Source organism: Misgurnus anguillicaudatus, chromosome 15 (genome assembly GCF_027580225.2).
Source record: "Misgurnus anguillicaudatus chromosome 15, ASM2758022v2, whole genome shotgun sequence".
NCBI lineage: Eukaryota > Metazoa > Chordata > Actinopteri > Cypriniformes > Cobitidae > Misgurnus > Misgurnus anguillicaudatus.
The window spans coordinates 6682510-6706840 of record NC_073351.2 but is presented as its reverse complement, the minus strand read 5'-3'; the positions used below and the strand labels follow the sequence as shown (position 1 = coordinate 6706840).

Genomic DNA, 24331 nt, shown 5'->3' with positions numbered 1-24331 from the left:
TTCCTGTTTTCAATTTCTTCCTTATATTTTTAGCCTACGTGTTTGTTCTAAAACTATTATGTTTACATACAAATTAATTCGTATAGGCCTGTTTATATATTATTAACACTTTACATCGTGTGTGTGTGCTATGTTTATATATTTATTAGTAAACATCATAATTTAGAACAAACCTGAAGAAGACATAGGCTAAGATATAAGGTAAAAAGAAGTAATAGAAAACAAAAAAATATGAAAACTTTAATAAATGGTAATATTATTGATATTATGAACTCATTCAAATCTTTAATCTTTTTAAATAAATTATAAACGTAACGTAATAAAAACGCTATTAGAGACACACAGAGGGATCAGACTTCGACAGAACACCAGACATCTTCTCTAATTATTTTCTATTCTAATTATTAAAAGATTTCAGATGATTTCATCACTCCAGTCTGTCCGGTTGAGGGCTTTTTAATGCAACCATAAACACCTACGTTTATCTTCGAATGGTGTCTTCGACGACGGTGTACTATAAAAATGAAGGTCATCTATTTTGGCATTCCTATTCTGACACTCAACAGCACAACAAGACATTTTCTAGTGAGTTATATTGTTCGTTTCACTCATGTCTCATTCATTTCCACTGTTTTTCTGCCACCACATTGCGTGTGTGACGTAACTGTGACGTTGACTTGCAAAAGGTCTAAAGTGAATGGTTCACCTAAAATATTTGTTAAGAAACACTGAACATAAAAGGGTCCAGCACTACATCAGAGGACAGAAAGAAACACATACGGCAGATGCAAAAATCACCCAGTACTGGTAGGTGGAAAACATTTATTTTTATTTCAAAGTGTATTGACATGTTCTTCAGTGTTATTCCTAAATAAATCTTCAGTATCTGCAGTGCGCATCATTTTCTGCATTTCAGCTTGTTGCTTACAGGTGAGTGGGAGGTTCTTGTCAGGACTACACAGATAATGCAAACGCTAAGATGCACAGACACAAGAAAACAAACTTTTAGTTGTAGTGAAGCCTGAAAGCTTTTTTGATAATTTATTAATTAATTTATTTACTTGGTAAATAACATGACTTAGTATCACCTGTTTCATGCTCCCTTTCCCAGCAAACAGTCGACCCAGTGCACATCCAGGTATCAGCAGAATGGAGGACAAGGCCATTAACCAGCCAAGTGTATATGCCCAGTCCGGGTACACATACCAGCGGTTAAATGTCAGGGGCTGGTACTGCACCAGAGAACAGACAAGAGACACCTGAGGTGGTACAAATTAAAATTTGAAACTGTGAGAATTATATTAGACAAATGAGAGTCTTTTTGGTCAATATAAATAATATGTAAACAAGTAAATGAAATGCAGATGCACATGCCAGGCACACAAGAGGAGTCAGGTATTTCCAGCACAGCATGAATATGTAGTTGGGTCGTGTCTTTGTCATGTCTTCAATGATATCAAACATTCTCTCAGCACCTGTGATATGTAGGGAAGAATTGAACATCATCGTCATCAGATACTGACTGGGATTCAATGAAAGTGATTTTAAAAAATGTAAGATAAATTGTATAAACAATATAATGACAACAGTTCCATCAGTAACTAATGATGACACAAATCAACTTTGTATGAATATGGTGATTTTTTATGTCATTTTTGTTGCTTGTTTGTGACTCACCGAATATCCATCCCATGGCTACAGACTGAAACACAGACAGAAAAAGAACACAGGCACCATTGCAGGCATAGTAGTCAAACATCTGGAACACATACATCCCCCCCTGCAAATCACAATACAACAATTAATATAAAGACAAAGGGCCCTATCTTGCACCCGGCGCAATTGACTTTGTCAGTGACGCATGTATCATTTCGTATTTTGCACTGGCGCACAGATGGTTTTTCCCTCCACAGACGCACGTCGGCAAACAAGGGAATGAACTTGCGCTCCCTGGGCGGTTCAGCGCAAAAAAGGAGGTGTGCTCCGGCGCAAACCATCTCTTATGCTATTTTGCAGTTTCAAAAAACAATTGCGCTACTAACCAAAAAAAACTAGTCTAAAGTCAGTGGCGCGTTGCGCGTGGTTCATTATGCTATTTTAAGGGCGCATGCTTGACCATAATGTATAGCGTTCACAACGCGCATTACTTATCTAATCTACACAGATGCAACCGTTATTTTTACAAATCATAAATTGTTACAATAAAAAATATAAGATAAGGGAAATCATTAAATCATAAATTGTTACAATAAAAAATATTAATACATGAGATAAGGGACATCATTGTGGTGAGCATTGTGGTGATAGTTTTTATTTATTTTGTGTGGCAGCGTTAAACAATTATCATGCAAATAACGATTAAAATATTTTCATAAGTTTGTTGTGTGGCTGTATTACGTTTATTTTATCTAAATAATAATTAAAATGTTTTCATAAGAAACCTTAATGTATATGAACTTGATTTGTAAGTGTACTTTGGGGTTGGACCTTGCTTGCGTTTCTTGTGTCCGATTTCAAAGCCCCCAAACCCTTTCAGCGGTGTGGGTGGACGCAGCGATGTCCTCCTGTGTGCCCGATTTATGCTGGCAAGCTTGGGATCCCCCCGTCTCCTGACATCATTGTAGTGCTTGGCGCAGCTGATGAGACAATTGCGGCTATTTCCTCTCACGCCTGTTTAACCAACGCTGATTTAGGCGGGTTTCTCCCATCCCCATACAAAACAACTACTCTGTCTTTGACTGCTCTTACAAGAGCGTGGGTCTCCTCGGCTGTGAACCGCTCCTGGCGTGCGCCTGGTAAATCTGTCATAATAATAGCAACCCGCCATGGAACTTGCACCCTTGCGTTTAAAGGGAATGTTGGATCGCGTTCTGATTGGTTTATTTGACGTTACGCCCAAACCACACCTAAGAATAATGAACCTACTTCAGACCAACCCCTTATTGATTTGCGCCCGGCGTAAGACTTATTTCTCCCGCTGGAAAAATAGCAACAGCGCCCAAGATCCGCCCACAAAGTCACTTGCGCTTTGCGCTTCGCACTTGCGTTTCAGATCGTTAAAATAGGGCCCAAGGTGTAACATGCCCAATTTACAGTACAATATATTCTGCTGTTTTTGTTAACTCTCTTAAATGAATCTATATGAAAATATTATAACATTACGTCTAGTAATTCTGAATAAGAACTGGAATATGAACTCATTCTTTAAAGAAAGTATGAAAACCTAAAGTAGGTTGTCAACCAAAATGCCTATTACCACCATGCATACCACTTGGGTGCCAAATACAGCTTGTTTGCCCAGGTGAAACAAAGGGCAGTTTGCACCTTTTAAGTCAGCCCTTACAAAAATTAACCATGGTTTTATTGTGGTAAAAGTGTGGTAACCGTGTTTTTTTGGTGTATTAATTACTTTCAGCAAAATTATGGTTTTACTACACCAACCATGGTTTAACTATGGTTTTTGAAAACAAAATTTTGTTTTTTAATTGAAGATTTAATAAAACATTATGTAAACCCTCTTCCTGTTTAACATCAAGAATGCCACCCTGGCAGAAGTCACAAATACAGGCATAGCAGCATGAACTAGCTCAGCTTCAGGGCCAAGTGATGTGCCATACAAGTCAGATAAACTGGGATTGGAAGTTTCACAAGACGCGTTATGACAAAGAGAGACATTAGCTGATCCAAAGAGATCCATGCAGAGGTAGAAGAGAAACATCAAAGCAGGCTTGTGCAGAATTCAGAATTGAATTGAGAATGACTCATAAATTCCAATTCAATTCTTGAATTTGAATTGAATTTATGTCAAAAACAGGATCTAGAATTACAATTCGAATTTGAATTAAAGGAAGCAGAATTGCAATTCAATAGAAATTCAAAGAAATTCTTATACATATTATACAGTAAGTGAAGTGTTAAAAATGAAGCTTTCAGTATATGTCAGATATGATTGCATTACATATTCTATAAATATATTCGTTTGTACAGATTATATTAATAGGAAATGTTTTTCCCCAGCAATTAAAATTAAAAACTCTAGTCACATAACAAATAATTAAGTTAGATTTTTTTGCAATTGTAATTTTATGGAACACGATGTAACATGACTTAATTTCCTAGAATGCTTTAATTTTACCAAGTGTTTAAAATGGTTGCCAAACAATTTTCCAAAGCAACTTTCCTAACACTGAATGTATGTGAGATTCTTTCTGTTGTGTGACTGTGGAATTTCTTTGAATTGCTATGAATTTAATTCCACTTCCTGTCATTCCAATTCAAATTCAACTTCCTGTAGGGTGGAGTCAATTCAATTCAAATTCCAATTCATGAATTGAATGGAGGCCAATTCTGAAATTCTGAATTGTGCACAAGCCTGCATCAAAGGAGGACAGTGGCTATGTGCAAGCAGGGTGCTTAGACTAATTGGGACCACATTAATTCATGTAAGGTCCTTTGGGCAGAACTTTGAAAGTCAGACCCAGCTGGACCCAATTTTTTGTTCTCCCTGGTTCCTTACAGCATACCCTGAATTGCTGCCAGATACCCTTGGGAGAGGGGAGGTATAGGTTGCGCCAGGTGCTACAGGCTGGAGCTGATACCATTTGCACTGCAATCCAGCAAAGCCTTTATCATGGTGGGAGAGAAACCACAAGTGGAGTGCATGGCCCCCAACCTAGCTGCTTGCCTTAGCTTGTGACAAGGCTTTGCAAGACAGTCTTCACATCAGACTTTTAGTCTCTTTGGTATTACTGTAAATGTTTGCAAGCATCCCAGAAGCTGCAGAAAATGCTTAAAGCTGTGTCCCAATTCGAAGGCTGCGATCTCCAAAGGCTACATTACAAGACCGATTGCGTCACAGCAGCGGGACTGAAGGCCATCCCAATTCGAATGATGCTTAAAATGCAGCCTTAAAATGTGTCCTTCTTCTTTCGAGCCACGAAGGGTAGAACAAAGGGATGCTACACAGCTAAGGCTATCCCAATATTCATTGTGCATCACAATAAAAGGATAAGGAATGTATAAAAGGCAGAAGGAAAGGACATGCTCTGAAAGTTCTGTTCCTTTTGGTCTTGCTAAGTGGTGATATATAGCTAAACCCAGGCCCTTCAACTAACATCAATTTGGGTTCGTCCATTGATATGCGGTCTGAAGAATGTCTGCAGGGGGATCTGGTGGACATGTTTGGCAATATTGCGATGATACTTTTGCTAATATAAACACAATACTTGGAACAAAAAAAACCTGATGGTAGCAACCCAGTCTCAGGGTAGCAGCAGCATATACAACCGTTGCAGAGCCATTGTGATTTTTTTTGGGTTAAGCAAATAAACAAATGTTCATAGGAGCATGTTTGGCATTTGACATAATTATAATAAAACAGTGGTCAGTGGTATTATTGGAAAAATCACATTATTGCTACAAATGTACAATTTACAATAATTGTGTTTGTGTTTAAGGTTGTCAGCCACAGCCATGTTTTGGACAAGCAGGTAAAGAGAGAATCAGAGCTTCCATCTGATCACCACCTGGGGGTGAGGTTCATTTCTTTATACATAGTCTGATGCTTAAACTTGCACACATCAGTGTTGTTTTCTGGCATCATTGGGTGTTTCGGGTCTTTCAACAAACACCCTCTACAGACGATCCGACCAATGTTGATCAAGCTTCGGCCTCTGTCCAAGAAAGAAAGACCTGGAAAACCCAAATGGACTGTGAAGTCTGAACTAGGAGCAGTTGGTTAAGGATCCTGTCAAGAAGACCCTTAACTTCCATCTCTGGAGGAGCTATTCCACAAGGAAGCCTGCATACATAGAGCCAGAATCGGGTCTGATTTAACCCTGAGAAGGGGTCCTCCTCTGCATTGAAAGGAGCCTGTTGAGATTTTTTTTAGGCATCTGGTGAGTATGCCTCTCAGATGCCTACCAGGGGATGTATTTTGGGCATGTCCAACTGGGAAGTGTCCTTGAAGCAGACCCAAGACATGCTGGAGGTAAAATATCTTACAGCTGTCTTGGGAACATCTTGGAATCCCCCAGAAGGAGCAGGACAAAGGACCAGGGAGAAGTATCTGTGGGATGCCCTTCTTGGCCTGTTTTTTTCTGCAATTTGACTATGGGTGACCAGATAGAGAATGGATGGATTGACTATGACAATGTATACATAAAGAAACACATTCAGATTTTGTTGTAGTAATTAGTTATTACACTACTAGTTACACGTTATTGTTGAAGAAACAAGTTATAAATAATAATTATGTATATTATATAAAAGCTTGTTATTAAGTCAATTTGGGTGCAGAAATGGAATTGTTAATAGTTAAGTCATTCCAAAATTACGCTTTGCATATATATATATATATTTCATAGATATGACACATGTTTATTTCATTATTTCAAACACACTCTGACCTCTGTAACCATGACGAGTTGGCCGAAGAAGCATATGAGACAGAAGATGAGGAGAAAAATTTCTCTGCGTCCAGTTTTGCGCAGCACCATAGGGAACAGGTCCATCATCGACGTCATGACAACCTCCATTGCTACAAACTTTTAGGATACAGCATTACACAAGTGCATTAAAACTCTAAAAGTCATCAATTTCTTCAGATAAGGATTATGTTCTAGAAATATGCAATGTTAGTCATTTTTATTAATTGAAGCCTAAGTTTTATTGAGTTAATTTATGCAAACTGCTCACAGATATTTATAATGAAAGACATTAAAATAAGCATTCACACATATGGAGCATATATATTTGGTTTACAGTAATCCAGTGTATGTGTCACTTGTAAAATGAACTATGAGAAAACGGAAATCATGAGTTGGTTTTTTATTTAATATTCATAAATACATTTGACAAATGCAATAATCTTCAGTGTGGCAATTGTTGTCAAATGTATGTGTGTTTAAGGTTACCTGTGTATCTAGACCTAGTAAAATAATCATGATGAAGAAGCATACAGCCCACAACTGAGGAAGAGGCATCATAGATATTGCCTGTGGATAAGCTATAAATGCTAGACCTGGGCCTAAAGAAAAAAAGAAAACAAAATTAATTATGCTTTAATTAATTGTACCTTTCATTTAGTGTGTAATGCAGCTGTTTGTTCATATACAAATCTGCAGTTACAAAGCACAACGTTTTATTTCTCACATTTATTTATTTATTGTATAAATTAACAATACAGACACTGAAAATAAACCATAGTTAGCCCACAAGCTAATTTTTATCTATTGCTCCTCGACAGATTATGAAAGGCAAACTAAAAGGAGCAAACCTATAGCAAATTTAGCATTTTGGCCCAGACCCGCCCACTACATGGGATCACAAATACCACCCATCTTTGTGCAATTTTGACTACCAACTCCATATAATGATTAAGTAGAAAAGTATAAGAGCTGACACGTGACATTAGAATAAATGCAAGCACTGTAAAAAACTTTGCTGGTTTTAAAAATCTGCTAATTGTCTTAGCCAGTGTGCACAATGTTTAAACTAACCATTCTGACCCCTTATGATAACTCTGAAACCTGATAAATGTTACAATGTAGTCGCAGTCTTGCGGCAGAGCCACAAGTCCCATTACAGTGTGTGCAGAATATTTTGATCACTTTTTTTCTTAACACCTTTTACCAATTACCAAGACAGGGTTTCTGCAGGTTTCACCAAGTCTAATTTAAGACTTTTAAAGACCTTTTTAAGACTATTATGAATGAAATTTAAGACCTATCATGACAATGAAGTCCAATTTTATAGTCCAGTGTGCATGCATCCATGTGTTTTTTAGAACCTTTTATCTTTCATGACAAAAAACAAGTTGTATTTTCTAGGGGTGTGATCGCAAAATGAATCGAGCTTGGGTTCACGAGAATAAGATCAGACAACTTTGCTGATATTACAAGAGTTTTTCACCTTAAACGTCATACGAAGTTTTAAGAAATCCCCAATGATAAAATATATGAAGAAAAATAGCCTTTTAACTAAAATCACAACATTTAAAAAAAATTCACCAATCTAGGGGTTTCACCAACAATTAATTTGGTAAACAATGATGATCAAGTAATCTGATATTTTTTGTAAATAAAAATAGAACCACATTTACCCAAATACACACAAAAAATGTATTGTATTGAAATGAAAGGAAGCCTGTCCTGTTTGCACAAAAATAATAATTGGCTAATTAATTCTAACAGTTCTGAATTAAAACAAAATTAAACAAAGATTTTCATAAGTTGTTAACTCGGTCTATGTAAATATCTAAGTATAATATGATATATTTAAGCAATATCGCTCGAGTAGGAGTGTGATATAGCTCTATATCATCACGGCTGTGATTAGGCCAGAGGCACGAGGCCGCAGGCCGAGTGCCGGAGGCAATCACAGCCGTGATGATATAGAGCTATATCACACGACTCCGAGAGCGATATTGCTTTCATACAACAGTTCGACGGCACACGTTTGAAAAACGAAAACTAGAAAACAACAACGGAGTTATTTTAAAAGCCTCTTTGTTTGAGAACTACTTCTTCCGCCACGGATTTGAGGGCGGCCAGAATGACAGGTAAAACTTTCGGCTGCTTTGAAGCTCATAACAACTCAATGGACGGAAAAGCCGTTTCTTTATATTACTGTTTCTTGGTCACAAAGTGTAGTTTTAAGATTAGTTCAGTCGAGAATGTATCTGTATTATATTTAAATCTGCAGTCGATTAGTAAAGATAGCGCCTGTTTGAACGTTTGCTTAGTGAGATTCGGTACAAATGAGAACCAAAGCATGAGCGGACATCAGTGTTCACTCGCCCCGCTGACCACCGCCCTCTCTGGGCTACATTTCTGAAAGGTATTCCCTGGCTCTCATGCTGGCCTTGTTTGTTTATGATCGTCAAAAATGAGATCAAATCAGCAGTATTTGGTGTCATGATCAAACTAGTACTTGTTTTTTTATTCATATTTAGTGTCTTTTGTGTTGTTATTGTTTTGGCGCGAGGTAAAAGTTAATAAAACTATACTTGTGAAACGTTACTATTGCTTTCTCATGTATTCTTAACGCGATACGAGCACTCGATTATTATTATTAAACTTTGTTCTTGTCAGTACTATACAAAACGGTTTTTTATAAGTGTCAGAGAGATGTTTTTGCATGCTGCTTATAAATATACCAGTGGCGATATCTCATAACATGTTTTAATAGTCACGTCACGATAAAGTAAATGATCAATGTCCACATTTAAAAGCTGCGGGGCTTACCTGCAGTTCCACGGTGTTTTCGCGTTCTGATAAAAGATATAGCTCCAGAAAAAAACGAGTGTTTATATTCCTCTTTCCAAGTGTTAAGCGTCCACACGATGTGACAAGACATTTCTCCCATTAACTGTAACGTAACATCCAAGAGCGCTGATCTTTGACGGAATAATACTTCTGATTGGGGATTCACAGACTGATTTATGAGCTAGTAAACTAATGAGACACACACACGGAGAGTGATTCACACAGCGCGTCTGTGTTTTTCCATTCAGAGATGAGCCTGCTAAGGACCTCCATTCACTAGGTGGCGGAATAATACGAAAGGTGAAGCGGCTACAGTGCCGTTATCAGTACAATATCATATAGCTCTTAGCCAATCAGATTCGAGAACCAGAGAGAACTGTTGTATAATAGAATTTATTGGTGTGGTCTCTCACTCGGTCATCCATGAAAGCCCACTGGTCGCGTATCCTGTGCATTAGATGTGCCAATGTCTCATCAATTTAATTATTCCTATTTTTGCCATAAATTATTTCACTCACATTGTTTTGGTTTCTGCAGCAGCTTTGTGTTACATTGCATGCGTGCCTCCAAAGCTTTGATGCCCATTGTGTCGAGTTTTAAAACTTTCTGGCAAAATAAACAACGGACATCGTACGCTTACTGATCTGAAGTAACCCGTTTTTATTAAATTTGTACTTCCCCATAGCTATAACTCACACTTTTCTCCATTTGCTGATACCCGGTCCACGCACTTTAGCAAACTGCTCACATACTTGTGCTTTAGTAGATTCCACCTATTGGTGTTGGTTGGACAACATTTTTAAGACCTTTGATATGCAGATTTAAGACAATTTAATCCTTATTAAGGCCTTATTTTCATACTACAGAATTTAAGACGTTTTAAGACTTTTTAAGGATCCGCGGACACCCTGTGAAGAGTTTGGTTCCAAAACGCGATAAATGCCATTTTTGAAAAAAAATGAGTTACTGCCAAAATCAGTATTATATCAGGTCAGTATTTAAAAGTAAATTCTTAATTTTACGCAAAATCCAATATCCGCCATGTTATTCTGTCATCTTTTCTCCCTTTTTCCAAAATGCGATAAACACCACTCCTCCTTTTCTACAGAATGCAATAAATCCGCCCCACAAATTACAGCGCACCATTCCACGCAATGTAAACAAACAATGGCGGCGCGCTGAGTACACAGAGTCCTAGTTTTCCTCATCTACTTTGTACTTCGTGATAAACAAACAAACAAAACAAAATAATACTTTAATGGCATTGATAAACCTGTGATGTTTTTCTGTGACGGGAAAGAAATGTAAGCCATCAACATCTAACACTGACAGCATCAAGTTTCTGTCATAACACATTGACCCCAGAGGGTTCTTATAAAATTTTTTCCATTATTTTACTCAAAGTCAATGAAAATCGAGCAGGACCAAAACATTTTACAGCTGATCGCTGTGAAAATGTTAAGCAACGGCGTCAAGTATAACCGCAGCGATGACAGTGTTCTTAATATGACAAAGTAAGTGTTTTGGTTAATGCCATTAATGTTTATTTTTTATCAGTCTATACCACTAGTAAACTAAATTAATATAACATGACAAAGATGAATCCACATTTATATATTGATTCAAAAGATTTATAGCATTTAAAAAAAAAACTTGTAATGGATTATTGCATTTTGTGGAAAAAAATATAATTTTTTAAGTTATGGATTTGAATTTTTATGTTTTTATAACCTAAAGATGCTATGTGAAAGTTTGTAACAGAAATAGTGGTTTTCATCTTGTCACTTTCTTGGTATAGAAAACACGTTTTTACCGAAATTTGTCAAAATGGATTTATTGCATTTTGGAACCAAACTCTTCATATCTTTTCCTTGGACTCGGGGGTCCCAATTTTGTATATGCCAGAGAGGCTTCTAACAGACTTGTATGGATATCTATAGAATGTAGTCCTGTGTCATTCTTTCCTTTGTTGCTTCTTTAAGCTTCTAGCTCTTTATAGTGTTGCAAAGGGTGGCTTAATATCACCCTGTAGCATCTTGATATCTCTTCTTTCCACTTCTGTGGCCTTCCTTCCCTGTTTTCTCAGGCTCCTTTTTCATAAATCTGCCAATCTCCATAGATGTAGATGATCTTTCCCATCTCGTCCATCTGCTTTTTTAGTGTCTAGTAGCTGGACCAGGTCTTTATCAATGGTTGCCCACTCTGATTGGCAGGATTTGGGTCAAAGTATCTGAGTCCTCTTCTACAGCTGGTTGTGGCTGGGTGGGCTCTGGGTTCATGATGGTTGATGGAATTGTACCTGAGTGGGCTTTGTTTGGGTTATACAGTAATACTGTAATACTAATACCTAGTATAGGTGTATAGTAATACTTTGGTAACACAAATGGTAATCAATCCAACAAAAATATAATTACTACACTTTAACTATAATTAAACTGGTTTAATGGTACAGTCCCATGTCTAAACTTGCTCAAAACATTCACTTTGTTTAGAATAAATAATGCAGTACCTGATTCTGCCACTTTATCAATGGGTACGTTTTGCTGATGGGCCATGAAGCCCAGGACTGAAAACACAGCAAAACCAGCTACAAAACTGGTGCCACTGTTGAGTAGACAAAGCCATAAAGAATCCCTAAGAAGAAAAAAAACAATAATTGATACAAACATTCATAAAGTGATTTATTGTCAGACATAATACATGCATTTCAAGAGAATATAAGTTTTACAAGACATGTACAATTTTAAAGGACAAGACATTACATTTTTATTCACTCTTAATTTTTTTTTCAGAAACTGTACTTTATCAATACTCACCTGTAGCAGTCATTGTTGTATTTATTGTAACTGCCTAATACAGTGAGAGAACCAACAGATACACTGTAGGAGAAGAAGATCTGAGCTCCAGCCTCCATCCAAACCTACACACACAACATTATGATTTCAGAAAGTTATACGTAAAGCGATTTTAGTCTCATTGACCAACTGCCGGGGGGGGGGGGGGTGTCAACCAGTTATTAATTCTAATGTTTCACTTACTTTTTCCAACGACATTTTGAGTGTGTTTAATAAAGACATGAAATATCTGAATTGTTTTGTGGTATTATTTTTAGACACATTATGTTTGCAAAAACCCTTGACTTGAATGAATATCAGATCACATTTTATGACAAATTTATTCAGAATACCACGAAATTCCAAAAGGTTTACATACTTTTTCTTGCCACTGTATGAAACCAAAAAGGGTACGAGACGGAAACCAAAATGTAGGCCTACCGCAAATGTCTCAAAATGGGTGGAAAGTCCTTAAATTCTCAACACTGAGGGGACGATATTTGAACCAGCCGCAAGGCTCCATTCCCATTCAAATTAAGCCAAACTGCACAAAAAGGGTGTGCAAGGTTTTGTATGTAGGGATGTTTTTTTCAACTTACAATTAAAAGTTTACGCAACATCTTGCAAGGTTTTTAAAAAGTCTCACGATTTACATCCAGAACAGGATTCATGATGGGATACGTGTAGCCTTGAATACTGCTTCGAATCGGTGTTGGTTAAGGGCACTGTACTTTGCCAGTTTTAAGACATGGGACAGTCAGTCTTGGGCACTTACTTCCTGTCCTGTGCACGCACTCTTAAGTGGCCAAGACCACAAGTGTGGTTATTTGCCCTTACGAAAATGAACCATGGTTTTATTGTGGTAAAAGTGTAGAAACCATGTTTTTGGTGTATTGATTACTATCAGCAAAACCATGGTTTTACTACAATAACCATGGTTTAACTATGGTTTTTGAAAACCATGGTTATTTTGTGGTAACTGTGTTTTTTTGGTTTTAACTGTAGTAAAACTATGGTTTAATGTTACAGATATACTGCCACCTACTTTATCAGAGGTGAATGAAGCAAACATCAAATATGGCCAGTGGGAATTTTTAAAGAAATATTGAAAAGTATGGAAATCATTTAAATGATGCCGAGATATAATGGTAAAATATCCAGGGTTGACAGGTACTGTATGCTCCATACTCTGCTGATCTAGCATTTACCCTTATATGAAAGTAATAATAGTATAATACTATAGTAATAAATAGTATTTTGTATTTTTAAGATCTGCAGTGCAGCTGGTGATGGTACCTGTGGGTCATAGAGAAGGGACAGTTCAGGATACAGGTAAAACTTGATCCCCTGTAGGGCTCCAGGAAGAGTCAACCCACGAATCAACAACACCAGTAACATCACATAAGGAAATGTGGCTGTAAAATACACCACCTATAATAAAACACAATACAAGAAATGCTCATATCATAGATTAATAAAATAAAGATTTTTTTTATTTTCTTAAATAGTATTCACACCTTGCCTGTAGATTTGACTCCTTTCCAGATACAGAAATAACATATGATCCACATTGCAATGAGACACAGAAGAATCTCCCAGTTGATTTTACCCATCTGTTCAATACCACCAGAGATAGACAGCACTCTGCGTCTGTACAATGGGAAACATGCAAAGCATTTATTGTGTTCTTATTTTCTTTATATTTGTATTTATTGCTGTAAAATGCAGGTTGTTCATGCAAATCGTTTTATGACAACTTTGTCATTGATTTATTTACTCCCAGAATTCAGTTGCTGCAGAGGTCGAATTCATTTGTGTCGTGTGGTTGACAGTCAAATTCTTTGCAACAAGATTTATACAGTCATCTAACACAGAGATAAAAACAAAGTTAGCTTTGAAACCGAATGCTTGACTATATTATTTAACTGATGATATTAGGTGTTTATAGTATCACCTGTATTCCAGGTATTGTCACAGCTGGCCCATGGCAGTTGAGAGCTAAAAGAGAAGAAGAGGTACAAAAGCGCCCAGGCCAGAATGATGATGTAACACATACAACTGTACAGCAGAATCATCTGTCCTGCATAACCAATACCTGACAAAAGAAAACACACATTTACTAGAAAACACTTGCATAAATGATCCACACTCAGTGACGCTCTACAAATGCTTTACAGTTGTTCTTGCAATACTGCACTTTGAGTTTTACATTTGTCTACTGATTATTTATTAAACCAGATGGTTTCTTTGATCTTCCATAAGTCTTTTTCTACTGAGTCGTGTGTTAATATTCTTTTCACTTAACTAAAGAAATTAAACAGTTAAGCTGATATAATAAGGAAAACCACCTATTGTATCACATGCAATACGTACAGTTGTACTAAAAGAATGGCATTAAGATTCTCTGCGCACAGGACAGTGGATTTAATCATTTAAATCTTTTAGAAAAAAATTTGTTTATTTTATGACTCACCCTCAGCCAGTGGACAGAGGCGATGCCAACATGTAATTCCACCTTCCCTGGTGTACTGTCCCATTGCTGTCTCTAGCAGGAACAGAGGAACCCCACAGGTAACCACAAACACCAAGTAAGGTATCAGGAATGCACCTAAGAACATACCAGTACAAAAACATTAATTATTAAAATACCACTGAAAAACATTGAAAGAACATTTGTTTATTTGAATTTGTGGTGGTCTCGTACCTCCTCCATATTTGTAGCAGAGGTATGGAAACCTCCAGACGTTACCAAGACCAACTACATTTCCTGCTACAGCCAGAAGAAACTCTGTTTTACTCCCCCAGTATCCTCTCTCCTCTATCTGTCCTTCTGCTCTGCTCATACCTTCAGTTTCAAATGGTGTCCAGACCTTTGTAAGTTTATAACAGTTGAGGGTGGACTAAACTCTTTAATTGTTACAAGTCTTTTAAGCTATTCATTGACAGGTCCTTTCCAGTTGAAATGGAAACCAAATATATGATCTGAGAAACAGAGAAGTTGGAAAATCAAGATAATAATTTACAATGCCATGTTAAAATATAAGTGATATGTTTCAGTAAATTTCATTTATGCAACAACGCCACTTTTCCACGTGACCACGGCGGAGCTCACCCTGTTAAGTGGCAAAACATTCAACAAAATAGCGGCTGCTGCGAAAACGGCAGTAAAACTGACTATTGTCAGCTTAAGTTGAATTTAGTCGGTCTTAACAGTGAAGCAACTGCATCAACGCTGGATCCCTGAGGTAAATTTATTTGCCCGTGCACTTGAAGTTCAAATAGATTTGATTGGCTGTGAATTGTTTATCGTTCATCAGGTAAAGAAAAACCGCCCAGAAAGTGATCCCAACAACATATCTTTTACTGTAAGAAAGTTATTTACACTTAATTTACACTATCACCCCCCCCATATTTTTTATGTCATTTAATATTCACATATTTCATAGTTTTCAAATATGACAAACATGGGCAAGTCTTATATCAAATGAAAGCTCTCATTCTCAGGAATAAGGCTATAGCGTTTGTTCTATTATCAACACATATCCAACAATAGTTGAATGAACAATAAGGTAAAAAATGGTCTTTTGTACATTTATGTGAAACTTGAGAATGAACTGCCTCAGATAGCACAGAAAGCCACAAATGATACACCATCTTTTATTTTAGGTCCTACTCTAAAAAATGAGTCCATTCACAGCATTTTCTTAGGTTGTGTGCATGAATAATCCCTTGCTATTTATTATATGTCCAAAACAAAAAAAATAATATTTATATGAAAAATGTATTTTCACACCCTTCAGTAAAATATGAATAACTTTTGAATGCGACATGCTAAAGAGATCATTCTTTTTTGGGGTGTTTACTGTCTGCTGCTGCTAACAACTGTCTGCATTCTGCTAGAGCACAAAGAACCAGAGTTAGTCAAAACAGTGTTTACAACATAAAAAAGAAAAATTGGGTGTTTCATCACATGAAAAACAACATAAATAACAATATTTGTCACAAACAGCAGCATTTTTTGTAACTTCAAAGGGTTTTCTTTAAAATGATATAAAGAAATTGCATTTATTCCACTGTATGTGGTTATGGGGACACTTCAAATATTTTTAGGCAGAAATTGCATACAAAAAGGGTTTATTCCTCCCTTCAGTTGGAGTAAAATAACTTTTGCATAGATTATGATAGAGAAAAAAAATAATTTTTATTTATTTTTGTGTTTTTAGAGGACTGACATCACATACAACCATGTTTAGCACTGTCAACAGTGTTTTCTGTATTTTCAAAGGGTTTCCTGTAAAATGATACCAAACTTTTGTATGTAAACCTCTGCATGTGGGTATGGGAAGCTTTTGAAATTGGGTAGGCCAAATCTAGGCGAAAATCCCCAAAATAGCTTCAGGGTGGAAGAAGTTAATAATTGCATGACAATTTGTAATATTCTTATTTTTATTATTATTAATGACGCTTATTGATATTTAGAAGAATAATTATTTATTATTATTAATATTTACTGTTGCCTACATCTAAATTCCAAGTCTGCTTAATGGTTCGGTTAATTTTTTTTATATTTCCACAAGTTAAATAGGTGTATGAGTTCCATAAAGCATGTCTCAAAAGTTGTTTGCTCGAAATAGCTTGTAGGAAAAGATTGTTACCCATCTCTAGGAGCCTCTGTGATATCGTGAGCAGTACAGACCATACTGTGTTATTATTTTATATATTATTATTATTAACGGTTTATGTTGCCAACAGACAAATCATGCAGAAAAGTATCACTAATAAGTACACTACAGGGGAAGAAACTTATGACACACAGTGACTGCGTTTACATGCAGCCAATAACCCGTTCAAATCCGGAATATTAGCAATAACCCGGTCGCGCACGTCCATGTAAACACCGGCAAAAACCCGAATATGCTAATATTCCTGTTTTTAAAATCCCGAATATTACCCCTGGGTTACCTCTTTTCTAGCCCGAAATTTTGGTCATGTAAACGCGCATCGGGATATTCCCATCAAAAGGAACATTGATTTGTGTTCTGCGCATGTTCTATTCGCAAGGAATCTTGGTCTTTTGAGTAGAGGAACTTCTTGTATACACTTTTAGAGCGAGGAGGAAACCAATTGCAACAACCGCGCTTTGCACGTTAAATTAATATATTGCTATGCCCTTCTTGTTTTTCACATCATACATGTATAATAAAGTTCAAATAGATTGTCAATAGTTATGAGAGTAACTTGTTTTTTTTGTGAATTTGAATTCAAAATGTAATACTATGCTATTCATATTTCGTTAAATACAGTGAATGTGTGAAAAAAGTGAAAGATGACAGAATAACTGCATAGCGTCGTCTGCATAGATGCAGTTTCTAAGATTAAAATTACTTTAATTTAACTGATCCACACAAATACAAAGCGGCATAATATAACTGATTGCTTACCAGCATTAAAACCACTTAAAACAAAAACCTTAGGTTTTTTCTTTGTATGCAGCGTCCGCTCTGGATTAGGATGTTGCAATAACGCCGGTGGCTTTATTATTAACTGACTGAATACTTGACTCTTACCTGACATTTAGATATGAAAGTTTACCATCAACAGTACCTGCGCGAAACATTAAACATTGATGCTCATCTGCCGACTCGACTGTTTCTGCACGTCCTCTGCTTAATTAACGGCTTTTCGTTCTATCCGCCTGAGGTAAACATTTTTGTTCTGTACTTTTTTACTTGCATGTATTTCTACATATTTTCGGCCAAGTAACACTCAGGATATAATGTAAGTTATTATAGATAGCATAAAAGCTTGTTCTGAAAGGATGACAATTATAAAAATGATCTTTCCAGCTTAATTTAGCCAAAATAATAATGTATTCGTTTTTATACTTTATATATGTTATTTTATCTCCTAATATATTATTGAAAATGCCATAAATAAATATTCATTGCCTTCTGTAAGCTATTGCATTCGTTTTGTACATTTATAGGTGCATAAATACTGTCTAATTTAAATTTCTTTAAGACGTGGTTGTTCTCTATTTACCGATGCTCTGTAAATTTGCACTTAAAAACCTTCTTGTTAGAAAATTGTTCTTCAATTAATTTTTTTTTCAAAAATATATTTAGCTGAAGGCTAGTATATAGCTTGTTAATCTTTTTATCAAAAAAAGGAAAGACATGCAACTTAGCCTACCCTGCTTCTACATCGGTGCAGCTTGTTCTGGATTTAAATAATACTTTTATTTTAGTAAATGAAGGCAGTAAAACCGCAAAGCGCACAAGTGAGCCACGCAAAATCACCGCATTTACCTTTTAATCACAGTTTACATTGGGATATTGCCAATTCCATGTATACAGGGGTAACTCTCTCTGCTCACGCATGTAAACGGGTTATTCCGAATGTTTCAGAAACCCGAAACCCGACCTTAACTCGACCATAACCCGAATATTGACAGCATGTAAACGTAGTCACTGATTCCAATGATGACACACTTATAAGAGGCTCGGGGGTTAGCCTCGTCAGAAAAGCCGGGGCGGTAAGGCCCGGTCTCGGTGTGTCAAACTCATCATGACACACAAAGATTCCAGCGTAAATTGTGATGTAGCAGTCTCAACAATACACTCATTTTCCCTGGACAATACTAACATATTCCCGTTATAAAACATTTTCAAACGCATTATTTTCACAAATTACATAAATTTAGACCCGGCGGGGGATGTATACTGCTTGTGGACCACGTGCTAATTGCTAGAAGCTAGCGGGAGGTCCGGACCGGTAAGTTATAAGAGACTCGGGGTTAGCCTCGTCAGAAAAGCCGGGGCGGTAAGGCCCGGTCTCGGTTAGTTTGGCAAAAAACTTTTAGTTTGGCAAAGCACTATTACTTAGTTCTTGTAGAATTGTAAAATAAAGCCGTTAAATATTTTTTTTAACTTTCGAAACCACGCTGTAAACTATCTAGCCTGCAAAAATATCTATATAGCCTACTGTCTACAAACAATAACATCACTATACATTTAAAAGGTATAATTTACGGGATTAGCATCAATGTATGATCTCTGTTTCGAGATACAGATGCTCTAGCATCATAAATGTAGTATTTTGTGACAGAAGATGACAACATGCAAAATATAACGTGACTTCTTACCTTTTGTGTTGATACAACGATCGCGAATCGAATCCAGTCTGTTTCAGATGTGTGAATGATCCATGAAAGTCCAATAAAATACATCCAATGACCATTTTTGTCCACAAAAATGTAATCCGTGAAATATAGATACATAGTCTGTTGTTTACATCAGATTTCGCAAGAACGTCTCATCGCCTACAATCTGATGACTATTTGCGTCGTAACACACTGTATATAAGATTACTCCGGGTTCCAAAAACCTAGGGTTGCCAACCGTTACACATAATACAGAATCGTCCCGTATTTGACACATAAAATTCTTGTTCCGTATTGAACTGATACGGGACGCAGTTTGTTCCGTATTTTATGAAAATTAATTCAGTGCAAATACATGACAGACACATAGCTTATAATATGTCAGTCAGCCATGAACGAAGACCGCGTCATTTGTATAAGAAAACCCTGGCGGTGCGGTAATTTCTCCCTCTGTTTGTCTATCAGCGTATAGCGTTTTAACATCTTGCAGCCCCATCAGGGAATGCCCTTTTAATTGGTCGTTTCAGTCATTGTGATGTCACGTATCATAGCAACGATGACGACAAGTGACAACAGCGGGAAATGTAAAAATGACTGCATCCGAGCAGCCGGCGAAAAAGAAACGAGAACAAAAATATAGAATTGAATGGGAAAATGACTACCCGTGGCTGAAATGCGTGAGGGACAATGAATACAAGGCCAATTGTACCATATGCCGTCGCGTTTTTTCTGTTTGTCACGGCGGAGTGTGTGATATAAAGCAGCACGCATGAGGAGATAATCACAAGAGGAGCGAGAGGCTGCGGGCACAGGATGGAGCAATGTCAATGTTCATTGTACATCAGTCGTCTCCAGAGGCTCATATGGTATGTAATTATGTGGATTTTTAAAACTCAAATATAGTTGATAAGAAAGTGATTATAATTAAAAGAGATAGTACAGGTTTAGCCTAACATATATATCCACATATATATCTCTCCAGTGCTCTCCCTCTGTTCCTGTGTCCCGCTCCCTCCCGTCTCATAATGTGTCAATCATTTCTGATGGGTTTCTTATTAAATAATTATGGATTTAGATAGCTCAAGGTTTAAAAAGGGGTGGGGTCTTTGAAGAGGGCGTATTATAAACTTAACAAAACCATGGTTCATTGTTGGCAAAATGATCATGACATTGCCTTTATATTTCACATCTATGTGGTTCAGTCAGTCTTGTATACTTATTAGGCGTACTTTGCTATTCATTAAATATTTAGGCCTAAGAAGTTGTATGAAATATATTTATCTAAATGTATTAATTAGTTTCCACTATTTTCACCAGAAGTCTTCATTTCAGGGCTTATTTTTTTCAAAATTCTCTTCCGTGGGGGCATGTCAGGCAAACCCCCCCCCCCGTTCCTTATTTCCATTTCAGAAAGTTGGCAACCCTACAATAAACTTTGTTTTTATAAGTAGGCGGGAGTATAATCCATAATATCCAAATAGCGCTGTTATTTCAGTGAGAAATGATGACAGCACAGAGGGTATCAGTGAAGTGACTGCTCTCTGTGCTCTCTAGCTACCTGGTGGGTGGAGACCTGCAAGTGGGGTGGTGGGTGGGTAAATTCAAACTGAATGTGACGAAACGGCTAGTTACGTCACTTCGGAGCTGAGTTTGAAACCGTGTAATCTGAGACTCAAGGCAGAGGACATTCAGAAACCTGTATCTCACTCAAAACAGCATGGATTAATTTTTTTCCAAGTTTGTATGTGTGTGGGAGCATCAGAGACACAAATGAACACCCCAAAACCCAGAAAAGGTGAGTTTTTCATAATATGGGCACTTTAAAGTGGTGTAGTAACTTCTGTAGTGTGTTGTTCTGTACATACAGTTGTTTGTTAGCTATATCTTAAGCCCTATTCGGACGGGATTAGTTTTACAGGGGGACCTCTGAGAAAATAGTGCTTCTCAGAGGTCCTCTGTGTTTTTAATCCCGTCCGAATCGGCCATGTCTGTGTTTTTCTCTGACGACCTCCGTAAAAATTCCAGAGCAATTTACCTACTGTTTTTCGCCAAACTCAGTGGTCCTCTGAGAAATTTAATCACGTCCGGATGCAAATTTCTGTGTTTGCCCGCAATGTCTTATTCAGATATGAATGTTTTTTTGCATTCAGCAAAATAAAGTAATTAAATCAAGACGAGCTGAATATCATACACTGTTAAGACTAAACACTGTAATATCATTAACATTATAAGAAACTCCATTCAAAGTTGTCCAACTCCGGAATGGTAATGTTAATTAATAAAGATATTAAATTTTATTAATCATTATTTCTTCATTTCTTTGTGTTTGTTATAAGCAGACAGTTATATAAAACACGTAGGCTAACGTTACTTTAGTAGGATTTGTATATTTTATTTTGATTTGTTAAAATTAAATTAATAAATTACATGTCATAATTTTACATTTAAAGCAAAATATTTAATATTACAAACACGCGTATCCAGAGCACGTGCTACTACAACTCCCAAATGCATGAAACAGACACTCCCATCTCTGGAATAGCCTGCATCATTTTAATCCCGTCCGAATTGGTACATAAAATCACAGACGTCCTGGGGGACACGTTGAAACTCAAACGTTGTTTGGAAAACTAATCCCATCCGAATAGTGCTTTAGATCCAGTTTGATTCGGAGCTCCAGATATAATTCAAATTAACAATTTGTTTCCACAACATCCACATGTTTTACTAGGCTAATTCATAATTTAAAGTGATAATAATTGTAATAGTAATTACGAAATATTATAATAAATCGTTCCAAGACACAAACTGTTGAATATTGGGAACGAATTCTAAATTTATGGCCATACTTTCGACTAAATAAGAAAAGGAATTGTAAATTTGTGTCCATAATGTAGCATAAAAGATAATTTGTGGCCATGATTTTGTCCGCATGTCATCATGATCGGATTTACGCTCCATTCAACACAAGCATCTTACCTTCATGTCTTTATTTGGCTTCATTCAACACAAGCATCTTACCGTACCTATTCATGTCTTTATTTATCATTGAATATTTGCTAACTCTTACAGTATCTTCGCACTCCCTTTCAATTTCTTCTCTCTGCTCAATCTTAACTTTGATTTTCACTTAACATTTGTGTATAAGGCTTGATTTCCATAACTTATTGCTAGACGTTTTCACAGATTCTCGAACTAGCAAATTATCAAAGTGCGTTCAGGGTTGAGCGAGCGGTGCTGAGTGTAATGAGCGAGCAGAGCAGAATTTTTCGGAAAGGCGCTCTGATGGTAATATTACCGCACCGCACAACGCTCCGCTTCTGCTAAGCTCCATTCACATGCTCTGCCCTGAAACTTCAGGTAAAGCGCACAGCCTCTTAACTGAAGGAATACATATGCCTACAAATCAAATGCTTTGGTAAAGTCACACAAAATAAACACTGAAGTTTATAATTACTATGTTGTTTTTTACAGTGGGTCAAAATATATCCTATATTTTAGTTCGTCAGTGCGTTTTGTGGTGTTAGGAATAGTTTTTCTGCGCATTTCGGCACTAACTCAAAACGTGCGTACACTACCTCCTGAGTTGGCGTAGGATTTGAGCGTGCCGTACGCCAACGTCCACATTGATAAATCTCAAAGTCACCGTAATTTTGGGTGTATACCCTTTTGATAAATGAGGGCCAATAAGAGTATTCATTGGTGTATTTTTATAGGATTTTTTATCCCAAAATTTGACATACCTGACATATGGCTACTGCTACTGATTTTAATGAATGAAATCTTTTATTTCGAACAATTAAAAGACGCCAATGCGTATGGAATATACATACAATTAAATAAAACAAATGTTGCATAATAAACATCGAAAAGGGATAGGTAGAAGCCCTAGGCTTATCAAGACATACCCCCAGTAACTACCTAAAACAATTCACAATCGAACAAGATAAATCAAACATAACATTTTAAGTAATACAGAAAAAAAAACTAATTCATTAAAGTAATGCTTTATCTTAATATTTAGATAAAGAAGCATATACAGAAGTCATTATCAAACAGCAATTACATCAATAATGAATTATCATTCACCCTCACCACTTTTGTACTTATCAAAAATAAAACTCTTGTACCTTTTTTTAAATTCCAGCATATTAACACTTTGTTTGATCGAATTATTCAGACCATTCCACAAAAGCATCCCACAAATCGAACTGCACATACTTTTGAGTAGGGATGTCCCGATTCGATCACGTGAACGGAAATCGGCCCCGATCACGTGGTTTCAGACTCGATCGGAATCTGACGTTACCTCCCGATCAGGACTCGGATACATATGCAGGGTTTAAAATCCGGCGTCAAGGTTTCGCTCTGCTCCGCGCCAGTTTACGCGCTGCGCTGGTGCGTGTGAACTGACGAGAAGAGAATAGGCTTGTTCGACTTCATGCGGCGCCACAAGAACCGGCAGCCGGATGGCGTCAGAGTTTCGCGAAAAAAATGATTTAACTCATTCACCGCCAGCCTTTTTGAGAAAAGTTGCCCACCTGCATTTTTGTGATTTTAACAAAATTTTCACAAAATTCCTTGCAGGAAAAATTATTCTCTATAAATATATAAACATACAAATTATATCAAATTAAAGAACACACCCTCTGCTTTCAAACAAACAATAAACAAACAAACAAACAAACAAAATGGGGGAAAAACTTTCATTATATATTTACTTTTTCTACTTAATTTAACCACTGAAATATGGATATTTCTCTTCAAAAATACAACATTTTGAGCAAAAAGATTAAAAAATTGCGTTTTTGTAAAGACATTTATGTTATAGATCAGACTCAGAATGACTATCAAACATAAAGAGAGTTAAAATAAAACGTTATATTTTTTTAACTTCCATTTTTGATAAATTCGTTTTGGCGCCATCTGGTGGATAAAAGCGGTATTACACTTTCACTTTGAAATTCGTCCAGAAAGGCATACTTATTAGTTAAATATGAACTCATAAATGACGAGATAACTCGTCAATGGCGGTGAATGAGTTAAAAGCAAACTCCTCCGTATGATTT

General features: G+C 36.6%; 1 protein-coding gene across 1 annotated transcript; it reads right to left on the bottom strand.

Annotated features, from left to right (window-relative positions):
* Positions 1 to 430: 430 nt before the first annotated feature.
* LOC129419698 (sodium- and chloride-dependent GABA transporter 2) lies at positions 431 to 15240 on the bottom strand. Its single transcript, XM_055174866.2, has 14 exons — positions 14805 to 15240; positions 14574 to 14708; positions 14055 to 14195; positions 13878 to 13965; positions 13618 to 13750; positions 13397 to 13531; positions 12083 to 12186; positions 11776 to 11900; positions 6915 to 7027; positions 6408 to 6545; positions 1678 to 1780; positions 1375 to 1475; positions 1089 to 1259; positions 431 to 974 (listed from the first exon to the last, which is right to left on the bottom strand). The coding sequence occupies exons 1-14, from the start codon at positions 14941 to 14943 to the stop codon at positions 834 to 836; spliced, it is 1767 nt and encodes a 588-aa protein (XP_055030841.1). The 5' UTR covers positions 14944 to 15240; the 3' UTR covers positions 431 to 833.
* Positions 15241 to 24331: the final 9091 nt, after the last annotated feature.